This window comes from Canis lupus, chromosome 24 (assembly GCF_048164855.1).
Source record: "Canis lupus baileyi chromosome 24, mCanLup2.hap1, whole genome shotgun sequence".
Lineage (NCBI taxonomy): Eukaryota > Metazoa > Chordata > Mammalia > Carnivora > Canidae > Canis > Canis lupus.
In genome coordinates, this window is record NC_132861.1 from 3,911,217 (window position 1) to 3,925,479 (window position 14,263).

Consider the following 14,263-nt stretch of genomic DNA (forward strand, 5'->3'; position numbering starts at 1 on the left):
TGGTAAAATCCTGACATTATCTATTCTTCAAATGAAGTACTTTTTCTTGCTGCCATTTGGTAACAGCCCCAAACTAAAAAGTGGTGACTCTGTTTAAGCACCATCCCATTAGTGATGGGTGGTCCTAATCCATCACTACATGGTAACAAGATTTCTGTGGCTGGTCAGTTTCTTATGCTGACTTAATTAAATCTGAAACAAAAGCTTTTAGTTCTCTGCTTTCCTAAATCTGTTCTTGACTTCTGAAAGTAAAAGTTTTATTTGATTTTCTAGGTTACTCAAGGATTATGCTTGCTCCAGTAATTTCCTTAGCCACTGTCCTAAAAACACTCTTGAGGACTTGGAGAAGGTGAATTCAATGGTTTGGAAAGAGAATTGGAGTAGACAGTTCTTAATTTTAGGCCATGGTACCCAGATGTGAAAGACCAGAAGCATTTCATGTACTCTGTGGAGATGGTATAAGGATATGTTTACCATCTTTGCATAAAAGAGATGATAATAAATCACAATGGCTGAATTCGGTAGCCAAACCCACTGATCCAAAGAGTCTGTCATCACCTATGTGGGAAGAGAGAGTCACCCTTGATAAGAGGTCTGTAACTTTGTGGACAGATAGACACATTAGGAGAAGTTAGGCGACTTTTCTGAGACCTGGATCCCTCCAACTAAAAAACATGAATAATGCTTATTCATAGGATTCAAGTACCTCCAATAATTCCTAAGATATATAGATCTTTGAGAAGTGTCAAAACATACATGTGTCTTCATAAGCATATATTCTATTACATAAAATTTACATTATTAATCATGAAGATTTTGAAAATAAAGGTTCATATTACATTCTATAAAATCTGATTTCTTTCTAGAGTGTGTTTTTAAAAAAATTATTCACTGTATTACCAAGACATATCTAATTGGATCAAAAACTCAAAATTCTGGGCAGCCTGGGTGGCTCAGCGGTTTAGTGCCGCCTTCAGCCCAGGGTGTGATCCTGGAGTCCCGGGATCCAGTCCCACATCGGGCTCCCTGCATGGAGCCTGCTTCTCCCTCGGCCTGTGTCTCTGTCTCTCTCTCTCTCTGTCGCTCATGAATAAATAAATAAAATATTTTTTAAAAACCTCAAAATTCTTAGTTTAATATTATTTTTATAGAAAGGAAGGATATCTTTATTTTTTGTTACCACAAATATTGCCAGTATTTTTTTTTTTTTATTTCTGTTTGGCAAAATTCCTCATACTCCCTAGAGAAGTGATTTTGTTAAAGATACTTTTTAAATAGTATTGCATTTCTCATTCAAATGTTAGAGTATTTTACAAGACAGTGCAAAAATCCTAAAAAAAATAAGTATCAGATTAAAACAATTTTGAAATACATACATGAATTTTTATTTTTTCATCTTGCAGGTTTGTTTCTGTGTTTATTCTGCCAGAGGGAAATTTTCTCATATCAGGTGAATTAAGATAGATTCTGTTCCATAGATAGTTGCCAGAATCTGCCTGAGCCTGGTAAGTGATGCCGTATCAGCAGCGAGAAGAAAGCTCTAGAACAATATTGCTGGAATGTTTCCCTCTCCTGCTCTAAAAAAGGTCCTGAAATGATTTATTTCCTATTTCTATAAACACAACCCTTAGACACTCAGCTATATTTTCAGCAAATTCAAAAACAAACCCAGTTTCTTCAACTAACCATTCCTCATGTAATATTTTGAAATACTATGCAGTATAATGTTTTCTAAAGTTTAAATACAGGGCAACCCCAGTGGCACAGCAGTTTAGCACCGCCTGCAGCCCGGGGTGTGATCCTGGAGACCCAGGATCGAGTCCCGTGTCGAGCTCCGTGTGTGGAGCCTGCTTCTCCCTCTGCCTGTGTCTCTGCCTCTCTCTCTCTCGTAAATAAAATCTTTTAAAAAAAATAAAATAAAGTTTAAATACAGATCAAAGTTTTAAAGAAAATTCTACCATTCCATCCAGCTAAGGAAAGAAATGTGCAGAATAGCAGAGTAGCGCTGTGTCAAATTGAGAATGTAAAAAGTGAAGAGAAAAAGCAAAATATTAAATATGATATCTTAGAACCATTTGATTTCAAACATTTTTTTGGTAATCTTAAAGAAAATCATGCTTTTGCTATTGAGGTATATTCATTCACCCTAAGTGACAAACCTGGTGCCTCAAACCAGTAATTTAGTCTATACATCTTGATCTACTATGAAGATTTGAATTATTTCAGAGTTCCACTCTAAAGTTCTTTTTAGTAACAGCAGACTTTCCCATTTGAGCATCAAGATTCAATAAACATGCTATTTTTTTTATATATTGGCTTCTTAGAATTGGTTTCATCTTAAGATTCATTATACCAGGGGCAGCCCGGGTGGCACAGCGGTTTAGCGCCGCCTGCAGCCCGGGGTGTGATCCTGGAGACCCGGGATCGAGTCCCAGGTCGGGCTTCCTGCATGGAGCCTGCTTCTCTCTCTGCCTGTGTCTCTGCCTCTCTTTCGCTCTCTCTGAATAAATAAATAAATAAATCTTAAAAAAAAAAAAGATTCATTATACCAATATGCAGAATATTAAACTATGATTTGGTTACCATAAAAATAAAGGCATCAAATTTATTAAACATCCAGCCTCTAGGGAAAATCAAATAGTTGAATCCAAATTAACACTTCTTTTACGTCCCCAGCATACACCCCAACAGATGTCATTTTTCAGAGCTGTGGTCACGTATGTCCAGTGATATTTTAAACACATGCTTTTTAATGCTTCAAAAAATATGGAAGGTAAGCATGTCATCTTTTTGAGAGATGACATAATAGCGTGCTTTTTTTAAAAAAGCATCATAAGAAAAGAGACAACTGGGTCGGAATCATTTCTTTTCTCCCTCTTTCCTCTCTTACCCATATATCCCCCCACTTCCTGTGTCCTGTTCACACAACACATGTGCTTCCTGAGGTTCTTTCACTTCTCCTGAGAGCCTGACAGAACAGAGGCATCTTTGTGATGAATCTAGAAGTGGCCAGTCTTTCTCCTGCCCTACAGGATTAGGAAGAGAGCTGAAAAGAGAGTGACCAACAGCCAGGGCTCACTGGGTGAGCAATGACAATAAAATTGCTCAGGAGATTCAGATCACAAGCCATGGCCTATCCTCTGCAGTACTCGTCAGATTTCACTGAGGAAAATTTTAGCTAGACTCAGTCACAAAATCCCCCAAACTAAGAAAATCGTTAACCATACTGAGATTGGTAAGATAAAACACACTCACTTAGCACTGATTTCCTGGTGAATACAATTATCCACCAGCATTAGTCCACACAGCACCCATGTACAAATGAGCAAAAGGCACCCATATTGGGCGACACACCCTGGTAGGCACATAGCCTAAGTGTGGAGCGGGCTGGATTCCAATATCCTCTTGTCACCTCAAGAGGACACCATCATGCAGAACATATTCTGAACAACTGGACATGGGGATTCTATTTACATAGATCTTTCTTTTTGGTGCTTTACAAATCCTAAGACGAAAATAATATAACTGGAACATTTATCTATCCTCATGGCCAAGTAGTACTGTGTCAGATGGAGAATGTAAGATTATCTATTGGCAAATGACAAATTCATTCAGGATAAATTCAGGTGAGCATAAATAAAAGGATACTTGATACAGATTCTTTGTAGTGAAGTCATCAAAGAACAACCAATAAAAGTCACTCTCCCTGTTTATACTAACAGAAGAGTGAATACTTACCACCATCTTCAACTGTAAAATGGAACACATCACTTGTGGCATTGGCCCCCTCTTTTAAAACGTAGCATATTTTCATGTCATCAATGTCACCTAGAAAATAACCCAAGAACAAAATGATTCATTACTAGGGTGAGATTGGTGACCCATTACTTATGGTAGATCTGACTGGCTCTTCCTCTTCCGTAACTGTGGTTAGCTTCCCCAATTCTAAGTGAAGCAGTGCTATCTTATTTCTCCTATCTCTAAGCCCCGTGATTTCAGCTGTCCCATGGAAATCTGATCCCTTATCCAGATAGAGTGCAAGAGTTAGGTTATAATAATAGCAAGGTGTTGCCCCTCCCGATGGTATCTGCATGTTCATACACCAAAGAAGTGACTGTCTTAAATACGGAATGTCAGATTTCATGACAGGTGGAAAGGGAGATATTTTGAGGCATAGCAGATTTCTTGGCACTACTGAAATCACACTCTTTCCCTCCCTGTAGCGCTGGCCCTCTGAGGAAAGAACTTCCCTGCCCTCCTCTGGCTAACGTTTCTTACCTCTTGCAATATACAGTGGGCTGTTTTTAAGCTTTCCAGAGTTTGAAAGAAAAAAAAACCAAGGACATTTTAAATCCCAAAGATTGAAATAACTGTCATGACTCCAGAAAATAATTAGAACAGAAAACATCTAATAAAAAACTGAAAACTTTATTCATAGTGAACAGTTATTCTGCCTCAGGAATGCGCTTTCTGTTGCTTCCTGTCTTAGCTCTCGAACTTGTCAGCACAGCTTGTTTTCCGTATTGACTAAGATATAATTTAAAAATGTATTTACCCATTTTACCAGTTCCTCTCCTTAATGATGCCGTGATGCTCATGACACAGCATTATTTGATATGGGCCAGGCAGGAAGTAGTTATTTCTAAGGCTACATACAATCAAGATCACAGCTAAAAGTAGCTTCCACAATAACATGTGGTTAGTGTGTGCTCTATAGTTTTCCATTTTCTAAGAGTTAGTTCATGGTATGAATAAGAAAATATTGTTATATATAAGAAAACAACTTTATGAAAGCATAAGTTCAAGTGATGCAAGCTACTGGGATCAACAGATGACCCTATGAATTTCTAGGACTCCACTTGACAGATGTGAAATGTACACTGTCCCTTGGCTCATACAGTTCTGAGAGGTGACTTGCTTACAATCAGACATCTGAGGAGGGAAAATCTGACTTAATAATTAATGGTACCTTTTTGTAAAAGGGGTACTCAGAGATGAAGCCAATTCAAGATGTTTCATTTTCCCTTAGCATTTTATTTCTAACTCTACTCTAATTTCCCCAATTTCTGCCTAGTGTCATTTGTATCTTTCTGCGTGTCTATCTTTTTCAGAAGACTGAAAACTTCTGGGATTGTTTGTTTTCGTCTCAACTTCCCACAGTCCTTTGCTTAGAGTCTAATATTCAGAATGGCTCAAATGAAAGAGCTCAGAGGTCTGGTGGACCACACTTGGACCTCTACCTACACGTGTGTGATGCTTCTACAGAGGTAGCGTCAAGCCCCTGCAGGCTCTTTATCTGTCTACTCTTACAACTCTGACCCCTTACAACCTTTAATTCCTCAAGAAGGAATGAAGGCAACTGCCTTCTGAGGACACATCTTTAGCCTAAGGACAAAGCCCGCTGGTCACGTAGCGGAAGACCTTTTTCCAAACTTCCCTATTCCTTCTTTAACTGTGTAAAAAAAATCTAAAGGTTCTACTATGAGAAAAGGAAAAATTTATTAGCACGCCCAAGCTGTGTACTGATGTTTTCTTGCATAAAACTCTAGTATTTAAGAGACAGTTTCACTGAAATAAATCGCCACTTCAAAACTGATTTCTTAAAAACTTTTTTCTAAAGTGAACATGAATGCAATTGTGACACGCAGGTGTCATATTTTCCCTCCAAGTTGGGGCATGCAATATTGATTAGCTGGAACAAACCAAAACTCTTTTTTTCTGTATAACTCAATTAATAACTCATGGTTCAAAAAGGGGACTTCTAAAAAAATCTCAAGTAAGTAAAGCCTGTGACCATAGTTCTGTTATTCTATAGGAACCTCTAAAACTATCAAAAACATCATAATTTATATATAAACACTCACTTCTGAAGGCACAGTAGTATTAGGAAGATCAAAACCTAGGAGCCAAAAAAAAAAAAAATGCTATTTCTTTCACTAAACATCTAACAATTACCTGGATTTTCTTCTAATCTTTGATCATGCATTGGATTTATTTCAGTTCATGTGTACAAGCATTCCATGATTTTGTGTTTTAGTTTTAATTCTAAGTTCACTGACATGCCTGGTAACCACATCCTGGTTCAAACTCTTTGGAGAAATTTCTGCAAGTGATCTATATCTCCCACAAGCTATCATTGTGTACTTACTATAGAGAAAAAAGTCCAGGTCCTTGAGACAAGTGATTTAAGCCCGGGATGGAGACAACAGGGGCATCTTGGTGAAGAGGCAACATTGAAATAGTTTATTTCTTTAATTTGTCTAATTTTACTTTGTTAGGTCTTCCTAATAATAAATTTGAATGATGTTTAGAAATGAATGGAGTTTCTTCTAGGGACCACTTAGTGAATCGGTTTGGGAATAACCTTCTTTTTTTTTTTTTTTTTTTTTTTTTGTGGAGGAAAAAACTAAACCTTATTTATTTTTTAAAACTGAATCACTAGGAAAATAGATCACAGCCCTGAGACACCAAACGCAGGCTGTATCATCATTTCAAGTAGTAAGTTGGTAAAAAGACAGTAAGGTCTTTATCAAAATGAAAAGGTGCTAACCTTCTTTGACCGCATATACTAACTTGACTTAACCCGGAGCACTGAAAATCCATCAAAATGTAGCTCAGCTTAAGGTTACGGAAAAACAAAAACAATTACAACACAGCACCGTCCTCACTAGAGACGCTACTTTTTCTCTGCAAAGAGAGAAGCCACAGTAGTTCTATGATGGAGCCTCTCCGTTTTTACTCACCCACCTCTTCTCCAGAAGTAACCAGCCTAAACCAAACTGCAGTCTCAACTTGTTCAAATGAGTGTTCTGTGGTGAACTACCAACAGTTTTCCTAGACAGTATTTGGGTTCTTATTGGAATGTGATCATTTCTCTTAAGAATGTATCTTCACTTTTTATAATAAACTGGCTAATCTAGATTTCCAAATGACCATAAAGAATAAGCATGTCCAGTGTCAGTGAGAGAGAGAGCACAACAGTCTGTAATGAAATAGCATAACTTGGGGTTCAATATTTATGAAATAATATTCTAATATTTTAAGCTGTTGGACTTGGTCCATAGAATTTGAATTAAATCGTCTGCCTGTCTTCATCTAAAAATTCCTTTAAAAAAAATCTTTAACATCAGATTATTCTTTCAGGTCAGAGGAGCAATTTGAAGTGATATTTTCTATCCTGGAATATATTCCTTTTATCCTCTTCACTTTCCATGAAAAGAAACCAGTCTAAGATTGCATGGCATCTCTGTCCTCAGAAAGCCTTCACACAGAAGTTTCCTGCTGGTCTGGCATAACACTTGGCACTCAGGTTTTCCTGTCCCTGCAGGCCCTAGAATATAGTCAGGCTTTCAGCCAAGAATCAGGAGGTTGGGAGTGCAGGGCTACTTGCCAGCATCTAAAACAGAGAAGTAGTTCACTTTAACACTATACTTTGCGACATCCGTTTATTAAAGCATTTGTTAGAGCACAACACTGTTGCAGGAAAAGAATACCCCCACTGGGATGCCCTGAGGGTAAACTTTATATCTACTCACAGAGCCCACAGAGGGCCAGATGGAGTTTCCATCCTGAGTGGTGAGGTTTTCGTGAAAGCCACCCAAAGCCCTCTGTTGTGAAGGTGGCACGTCGGCGAGAACGGCCCTAACTCCCAAGCCAGCATACTGAATGGGCTTCTCCCTTCAGTCACTGAGTAAACTCTGCAGAGGTCACCTGCCCTTCCTGTCTCAGACTGTGTCCACACACAAAGAACACCTAGATTAGCAAAACGCTCTAGCCTTAAGAATGCAGATGCTTGAAGCAACGGGTGCCTGTCACTGTGTCTGAAAGAGGACACAGAGGACACGCGAAACGAGGAAATAATTTCCTCTTTCTCTTCTGCTGTTCATCTTAGTAACATATCTTCAGGTTCTTGACAAAGTGAATGTGTATTCCGGTGATGGGCATATTGTCGTACACATCCGTGTGCGTGCTCTGTGTGTGTGTGTCATGACGGCATACCTTGCACATGTAATTGCTAGAACTCTAGACATGTGCTTACCTCTCAGGTCTCTGGTGTTTGCCTAAGTCATAAGATGTTATAGAGGAGTTCTAAATCTACAAAGTCTCTATAAATACATTTTTTTCCAGGTGCAAAGTTTCTAAGAACTGTAGCAGGATTAGAACAGCGCTTCCACAGTTAATCAAAGTGACGTGAATCTGAAGGCTCGGTGTGAATGGTAGGAGAAAATGACAGTTAAACGAATACACAGAATTTAGAAAGCACATCTTTCTCTAAGGTGCCAAAATGCTCCCCAGTCCCCTGCAGCGTCTCCAATAGGCCACTCAGAGGACAGGGGTGGCAAACCGGTCAGAACTGAAGAGCCTGCCTCAGGGTCAACTCACCCAAGTCCGGCTCCTGCCTTGGCAGCATACCTGATATTCCTTCTAAGGCAGATTGCCACATGGGACATAGGACAGGAAGGGAGCTCTTCTCCCAGAAAAGTGAGTCCCTTTATTCCTCACCCCACCCCCCTTATGATCTATTTCTCTTTCCTTTCCTTCCCTTGGACTCAAATTTGATCCCCTACTTGGAGTTTTGGGGGATAGCCATACCCTCAGAAAAGAAGACTCATGTTTTCTGTTGGGCATAAAGAAAGAAAAGTGTGCCATACCTTGTGTAAACTGAGTGACACTGTGGTTGCCTCTGTCCAGATTGAGGAGATACCCATGTTGAGGAGCTCCTGTCACAATAAACCTGAGAGAAAAACGTAAGCTGTCTCTGTCCTCTGCTTTCAATACTTTGCTTGTGATCATGAACCCCAAGTGGCCGGTAGCCAGAGGGCGAAGCGTGGAAGCCCCTTTGTTCACTGCAATCTGGGGGATGCTATCGTCAACAGCTAAGACCTGGATTTTCATCACTTGGGGTCTCCTCGTTTCAAATATTGTATCAGGGAAGACATAGAACTCTGTATGAGAACTGTCAGTCACCGTGAAGGAGAAGCTGTCTTCGCTTGACTCGGTGCCATCATGTCTGTAGCTGATTAAGTTTTCATTCAAGTCTTGCTTGGTAAAAACCATGGCAGGTCTGGTATTGTTGAATAAGAGTTGACCATGAACAGGCACCTGGGTGACGATGAACTTCAGGAGTTTGTCAGGAGTATCTGGGTCTTCGGCAGTGAGTTCAAAGGGAGTGATCAGCTTGTTTTCACCCTCGCTGACAACCAGGTTATGGATGGTGACTACTGGCTTTTTGTTATCCACATCACTAATGGAGATACGGAATGTCCGGAAGACAGGGTTACGTCCATCCGTGACTTGAAACTCAAAACTGTCCATCTTGACCTCATCATCAGCTGTGTGGATGTAGTAGATTTTGTTGCCAGCCAGTTGGAGCTGAGTGAAAGACATGATGGAAGCTCCACGTTGATCTGTGCACTCTAAGTGACCTCTCGTGGGAGCCCTGGTGATGGTGAAAACTAAGTTTTCATCAGGACTGTTCAGGTCACTTGTGCTTAGGAGGTCTGTTGTGAGGGTGACTTTGCCTCCTTCTTTCAAGGATACCCCCTTGCTTATCACATCTGGGAAGACAGTGTCAATACTCCCGACGGAAATGTAAAAGTAGCGATCTATCAGGGCGTTTATTCCGTCAGTCACATCAAATTTAATAAGGTCCCGAATGCCCTCTTGTCCAACATGGACATACTGAATTAAGTTTCTGTCCACTTCATCCTGGGTAAAATTCATGCCGAGTGTGATATTTTCAAAGGCACCTGTAGGTTTTTGCCTCTGCAATAAGCCATGTCCTGGCCCATAACGAATAACATAAACCAAAGATTTGTCTTCCGAATCTAAATCAGTTGCCATTAATATTTTGTTGTTGATAATTTTGGTTTCCCCAATTTCTATTTCTAGTCCATTATTGATGGTCATTCTGGGGGTCTCATCATCAACTGGGATAACAATAATGGGGACCGTCCTTTCCACTGAATGCCTACCATCTGTTAGTCTAATCACAAAACGGTCTTCCTGGGTCTCAGAGTCATCATGCTCATAAATAATGCTAGAACTCTCTATGATCTGGTCCAAGGTAAAGCTTTCAACCAAAACTGTGCCATTTATCAGCTGGTTCACAATGTGACCGCGAGTAGGAAATTGGGTAACAGTAAAAGTTAAGTCATCGGGGGGAATGTCAGCATCAGCAGCATTGAGGATGGGCGTGTCGATCACCAGACTCATGCCTTCCATCACCATAAATTCTCTCATAAATATTTCTGGCTGTTCATCATTGGTGGGAATGATGACAATGGGGAATAAATGTCTCTCTGAAAAGTTAATGCCATCAGAGCAACGAAATATAAATCGATCTTCCACAGGTTCTACCCCTTTATGGACACTCTGGACATAGTTAATATGACTCTGCCTGAGGTCTTTCACGGTAAAGGCACTTATGGCAACTCCTGCTCTTGACTTCTCAGAGCCTGGGGCTGGAGAAATGTTTTCAACATAACCGGACGTAGGCTGAATAACTATAGTGCATAAGATGTCATCATTTAGTGAATCGGTATCTTCAGCACTTATATGTGCTGATGTTACAACACTCTTATCACCTTCCACAACTATAAACTGTTCACCTATAGAAATTTCTGGAGCCTGGCTATCGACAGGGAGGACGGTCACCCACACGGTGACTCCTTGGATAGTACTGCCACCTATTACCCATTCTTGAGACATATCCGACAGGCTCAGGTTAAAAGAGTCCCCTTTGGGCAACAGGCCTATCTCACCACTAGTGTGGGCATAGACGACAGAGCCCTCTAAAATGTCTCTTTGGGTAAACTGCTCTGCTGGAACTCCGTTGACCAGGATTTCACCATATAAGGGTGGATCTTCCAAGAGGAAAGTCAACATCAAGTCATCAGTGTCCTCATCAGTCCCCTTGATAACACTGGCAGTGATTTCGGTAGCTCCATTTTCTAAAACATCTAGATATGACCCCAGAGTGCCAGCAGAAAGGCTCAGCATGGGCACCTCATCATCCACTGGCTGGATGTTCACTCTGAGAGTGATTGGCACCACGTGGTGCGTGTCGCTGACCTCCAAGGAGCAGCTGTCAGTGAGGGACTCATCTCCATTATGTGCATAGGAAATCCGACCCTGTTTTATATCTTCCAAGTGGAAGACCTCCCCTACGTGCAAAATCTGTCCAGACACTCTCACGTGGCCGTGTTTGGGTGCCTGAGTGAGAGTGAAAGAGATGTGTGCCACGTCTGTGTCTACGTCATCCACACGCAACTCGGTCTCGCTCAGGACATGGTGGCCCTTCTCCTGAACAGTGAAACCAGTGTTGAGGATCTCAGGTGGTTGGTTGTCCACTGGCTGCAGGTAAAGGGTGAAGGTGCCTGGGGCCACATTCCCAGCTTGGTCTTCCACCTGGAACTGGAACTGGGCCACTCGGGCAGCCACTCCTAGTTCTTGATCTGGAGGTTTGTAAGCAATTTTATGGTGGTTGATCTGGGCTTGGGTGAAATGGGCCACCACGACCGAGGGCTGGTCTGTTAGGACCAGGGAGCCCAGGGGGGCTGGCGAGTGGTTTTCATCTGTGTCCATGGGGGGCTGGGTCACCGTGTAATGGAGTTCCCGGTCATCTGTGTCCAGGTCGGTGTAGCGCAGCCACTTCTTCCTCAGCGGGGTGAGCTGGGACTCCTGCACCACCATCCGCAGGGGACAGCCACTGCCCAACTCTGGAGGGAGGCGATCCACCGGATGAATGCGCACCACAAACCTGTGCGGTCCTGACTGATTAGGGGGGTCATGGTTATCTTGGACGCGAAACGTGAACTGGTCAATCACTGGCCCAGGACTATGGGGCCCCGAGTGCCTGTAGAACAGCCTCCCCTCTCTTATGTCCTGCTGCCGCCATTCTGTCACTGCTTTCTCATAGAACTCTCCCTGTTTCCTCCAAGGGCTCCCAGTAAACTCCTCCTCCTCGTGCGGAGGATGAGTTTGGCGGAGAAGCAGATGCCCTATCGCTGAGAAGGGCGATTCCAGCACAAAAAGTAGCAGAGAGTCCTCTGAGTCAATGTCAGCTGCACTTAGAGCAAGGGGCAGGATGGGCACCGTTTCACCTTCCGCCAGTGTCAGCCCCGTGTTAGCATTGAGGACTGGTGGCTGGTCATCCACAGGCACTAAGGTGATGGGAAACAGGAACTGCACCTGGTGCCTGCGTCCTCCGTCCACCATTCGAAGTACAAGGTTGTCACTCAGTGAGCCATCTTTGTCATCATGATGGTAGACCACCTGGCCGGCCGCTAGCTCGGCCACCGAAAAGGTCTTAGGGGCCGAGTTGCCGTGGGTGGCACCCAGGAGGACAAGGTGACCATGCCGGAGCCCAGCCACCACCTCCAGCTGCACTGCCTCCAGGTCATCCTCATCGCTGATGACCAAGTTTTGTGGTCCACTGCCTGCGGGGCCTGTGAGGGGCCGGGACTGGCCCTCGTAGAGAAGGAGGCCTGTGTTCCGGGTGACCACTGGAGCCAGCGTGTTCATGGGCTTCACCACAACCATGAAAGCAAAAGGGTCTGAGGCTGCTCCTTCTGGATCCACTACCTCCAACTCCAGTTCAAAGAGCCGCTCTCGGTCAGAGTCCTCAGAGGGCGGCTGGTAGGCGATCTTCAGGAGCCGCAGATCCCTCTGAGTGAAGGAGGAGAGGGGCAGGCTGCGGTCATCGGTACTTACCAGGTAGCCCTGGCCCAGCTGGAAGGGAGCGGTGAGGTTGAAGACCAGCAGGTCAGGGGGCGACTCTGCATCCTCCGCCGCCAGCATGTCGGGGGTCAGGGCGGTCAGGACAAACTGATCCACCTCCACCATCATCATGGCCACAAAACTGGGCTTGGGCGCAGTGTTCTCCGCCCCCCCTCGGATTCTCACCAGCACCTGGAAGTGCTCCCGTTTCAAAGCAGGCCTGCCCACTGGCGAGCCTCGAGCGCGCAGCTCCACCACCATGGGCACCCAGTCCCTGTTGGGCGACCGGCCGGGGGCCGTGTGGCGGTAGCGCACGCCCAGCTCCTGGAAGGCCTTGCAGTCCATCAGGAGAGGCTCCTGGGCGCCCCCGTCGCCGGCTCCACCGGGAACCTGCGGGTAGCGCAGCAGTTCCCCGTAGCGGGGCAGCGCGCTCAAGCCCGACAGGATGCCCACGCGACACTCCTCGGTCTCGGGCTGGTAGGCGAACTCCAGGCTCCGCGCGTCCAGGGCGTTGCTGGTCCCCAGCAGCTCCTCCACGACGAGGGGCAGGTTCCGAGTCACGACCTCCAGCTGGGTGAAGACCACCTCCACCTCCAGCGCCAACGGTAGCACTGCGGCCCCTCCCGGCGCGTCGTAGCGCAGCTGCAGCCGCACGCGGTCCCGCGACGGGCTGCGAGCGCCCAGGTGCGAGTAGCGCACCTCCCCGGGGCCGAAGTCGCACGGGAAGCGCTTGGGGCTCAGGCGGCCCGGCCTCTGCGCCAGCGCGTCACTGTCCAGCACGGTCACCGCGCAGCGGTCCCCCGGCTGCACCTGCAGCACCAGGTCGCGCCGCGGATCCAGCCAGACCTCGCGGCCGAAGGGCACCCGGAGCCCCCGGTTCGCCAGCACCACGGCCTCCTCGGCGAGGACCCCCGCAGCGCCCGCGGGATCCGGGGACAGCAGCTCCCGGCCCGGGGCAGCGGGCTGTGCCCGGGCGCGGCTTACCGGGGACAGGAGAAGCGGCAGTAGCAACAGCAGGGGAGGCGGCAGCCGGGGCACCGGCTGAGCACCGGTGGCGGCGCGGGACGCGATCCCGGGGGCCCCGGCCGCGCGCATGGTCGGGGTGTTGGGGCCGAGGCAGGTCCGCGGAGGGGGCGCACTCAGTCCCCCGGCACCGGGCCACAGACCCCGCGGGAGAGAGCCGGCAGCTCCGCGCTCCGCACTCCGCACTCCGCAGCCGCCGCCGCGCCGGGGTGGAAGTTGCGCTGCGCGGGCCGGGCTGGCGCTGCAGCGAGGGTGAGGAGCGCCCCCGCCCCGCCCCGCCCCGGCCGCCCCGCCCCCGCCCCCCCGGCCGCTCACTGGCTGCGAGGGCCCAGTCCCTCCGCCCCGGCGTCCCAGGTCCCGGGACCCCCGGCTTCGAGGGAAATCCCTCCCCGAGTACCCCGTCACCCCGTCCTCCCCGGAGGCCAATCGTCGGTCCCGGGGGGAGGCCCGGAGTCGAGGGTTGGGTAGTGATGTCCGTCAATCAGCTCCTGGGGGCCGAGGCGGGGAAACCGCGGGGGGG

At 46.0% G+C, this 14,263-nt stretch overlaps 1 protein-coding gene across 1 annotated transcript in view; it reads right to left on the bottom strand.

Annotated features, from left to right (window-relative positions):
- FREM2 (FRAS1 related extracellular matrix 2) overlaps positions 1-13,872 on the bottom strand; it is a 166,135-nt gene extending 152,263 nt beyond the window's left edge. The window contains exons 1-2 of the mRNA XM_072797284.1: positions 8,652-13,872; positions 3,739-3,828 (exon numbers count right to left, since the gene is read on the bottom strand). Of these exons, the coding sequence (XP_072653385.1) occupies positions 3,739-3,828; positions 8,652-13,815 (5,254 nt within the window). The 5' untranslated portion in view covers positions 13,816-13,872. The remainder of the gene's footprint in view (positions 1-3,738; positions 3,829-8,651) is intronic.
- Positions 13,873-14,263: the final 391 nt, after the last annotated feature.